This window comes from Eurypyga helias, unplaced genomic scaffold, assembly GCF_000690775.1.
Source record: "Eurypyga helias isolate BGI_N326 unplaced genomic scaffold, ASM69077v1 scaffold25927, whole genome shotgun sequence".
Classification (NCBI taxonomy): domain Eukaryota; kingdom Metazoa; phylum Chordata; class Aves; order Eurypygiformes; family Eurypygidae; genus Eurypyga; species Eurypyga helias.
In genome coordinates, this window is record NW_010264009.1 from 8223 (window position 1) to 10036 (window position 1814).

General features: G+C 50.0%; 1 protein-coding gene across 1 annotated transcript in view; it reads right to left on the minus strand.

Annotated features, from left to right (window-relative positions):
- Positions 1 to 862: 862 nt before the first annotated feature.
- The window catches only part of GPR87 (G protein-coupled receptor 87), a 2137-nt gene continuing 1185 nt past the window's right edge, over positions 863 to 1814 (minus strand). Inside the window, 1 exon segment of the mRNA XM_010156260.1 lies at positions 863 to 1814. This exon segment is cut by the window's right edge and continues 23 nt beyond it. Within this exon segment, the coding sequence (XP_010154562.1) occupies positions 921 to 1814 (894 nt within the window). The 3' untranslated portion in view covers positions 863 to 920.

The window sequence follows — 1814 nt, forward strand, 5'->3', positions numbered from 1 at the left end:
AGAACTAGTCTTTGGGGTTGTGTGTGAACATTGTTTTCTGCAGGGCTGGTTGGAAAACAGGGTTTATTCCATGGTATTTTAGCCATTTTGAATTTTTTTATTTAAGGTAGGATAAATATCCCAAATATCCTGTCTTCCTTCCCAGAAATGATCTCCCCTGAACAATGTAAGTAGTTCTGCAATGCTTACGTTAATCCAAATATCACAATACTTACATTTCATCTTTTTCATTGAACTAACAGTGTTAAAAAGAGGAAACCCCCTTGTTCCAGTAGGAAACTCCATCAGAGGCGTTCTTGTGTGGTGTTTGATCTTGGTACTTGCCTGCGGCTTTTTCAGGATTTTGGTGCCCAGCCGCTTGCCCTGTGAAGAGTCAAGTCCTTCGTGAGGCGCCTGAGGGTGGGCTGTTGCCACCTCCTGTTAGTTCAGCCGCACTGCGTCGCGTAAGGTGCGTGTGAAAGTGAAAACACGGGGCAGCCCCCTGCCCACCACGTTTCCTACGTTGGCTGCTTATTCTTCGCACGAGCAGCTTTTACTCTAAAAAAAGCCCTGTTTAATCCCCGGTGAAGTCCAGGCCGGAACGCTTCACGCCGACCTTGTTCCGTCGGCGGGACTAAATACAGCCGCGTCCTCGCAGCTGCAAGTGCCCCGACCCTGGTTCTGCGGGAGGCTGGGGAGGTGGTGGAGCTGAGGCACCTTTGGCCTTTCAGCCAACCAGCCCAACCCCAAGCGCCCTCTGAACGATCCCGTCTCTGTGTGGATTGAAGGCTTTGGACTGAGGTGGATGTTGGCAAGCTGAAACAGAAAAGCTGGCCGTGCCTGCGCATCCCTCGGTGAACTTCTGCGGTCAGGTGCTCACAGACACGTTTTATTTACATGGTGTACGGCCACGCACGAGGAGAGTCTCCGCGCGGGTGGCTTCAGACGTCGGTGTATTCGTGGTATATGCGCACCTCTGATCGTCTGACGCTCTGGAGTGATCTAATGCTCTCACTCCTCGTTCTCATGTTGGATTTTCTGAACAGCCTGCGTGAGAAGGATCTACACATGAAAAAGTAAATGATTGGATCCAGACAGACATTGCATGCAGACAGGAACAGTGTCATTTCCTTGCAGTAGTACAAGATTTTATGCGCAGAGTCGTCTAAAATTCTGTCTAGGTGGCTGAAGGTAAAGGGTATTCTGCACAAGTGGTAGGGCAGAAAGCAAGTGAAAAACACAGCCACCACCACCCTTATACTTTGATTGTGCTTTCGCTTCCTGCTCGACGAGCTGATAAATTGTTTGCTCGATTTATAAATGTACCTGGATATGGCAATGTAGCATCCTATCAGCACGATCAGCACCACCACGAACATGCAGGTGTTGATGTAAATGACGGCCGAGTGCCACTTCACTCCCAGGGGGGACTTCAGCTTCACGCAGTCGTCGATGTTTCTCCTCGTCGGGTAGCCGTTGGTGAGGATCAGGTTTGGGAGCGCGAGGAAAGCCATTACGACCCAAACGCAGGCGGAGAGGATCTTGGTGAAGGTGATGCTGTACATCCTGGAGTCTCCGAAAGGCTTCACGACCTTCAGGTAGCGGTCGATGCTGATGAGTCCGAGGAAGACGATGGTGGTGTACATGTTTGCGTAGAACAGAACCGTGGTGTACCGGCACAGGAAAGAGTTGAAGTGCCATGGTCCCAGCTGCGAGTCCTGGATTATCTTGAATGGGAACGTCAGTGTCATGAGCAGGTCTGCAACCACGATGTTTTTGAGGTAAAATATGAAACTCGTTTTATTTCGGATGTGGAAAAAAATCCATACGGCAAG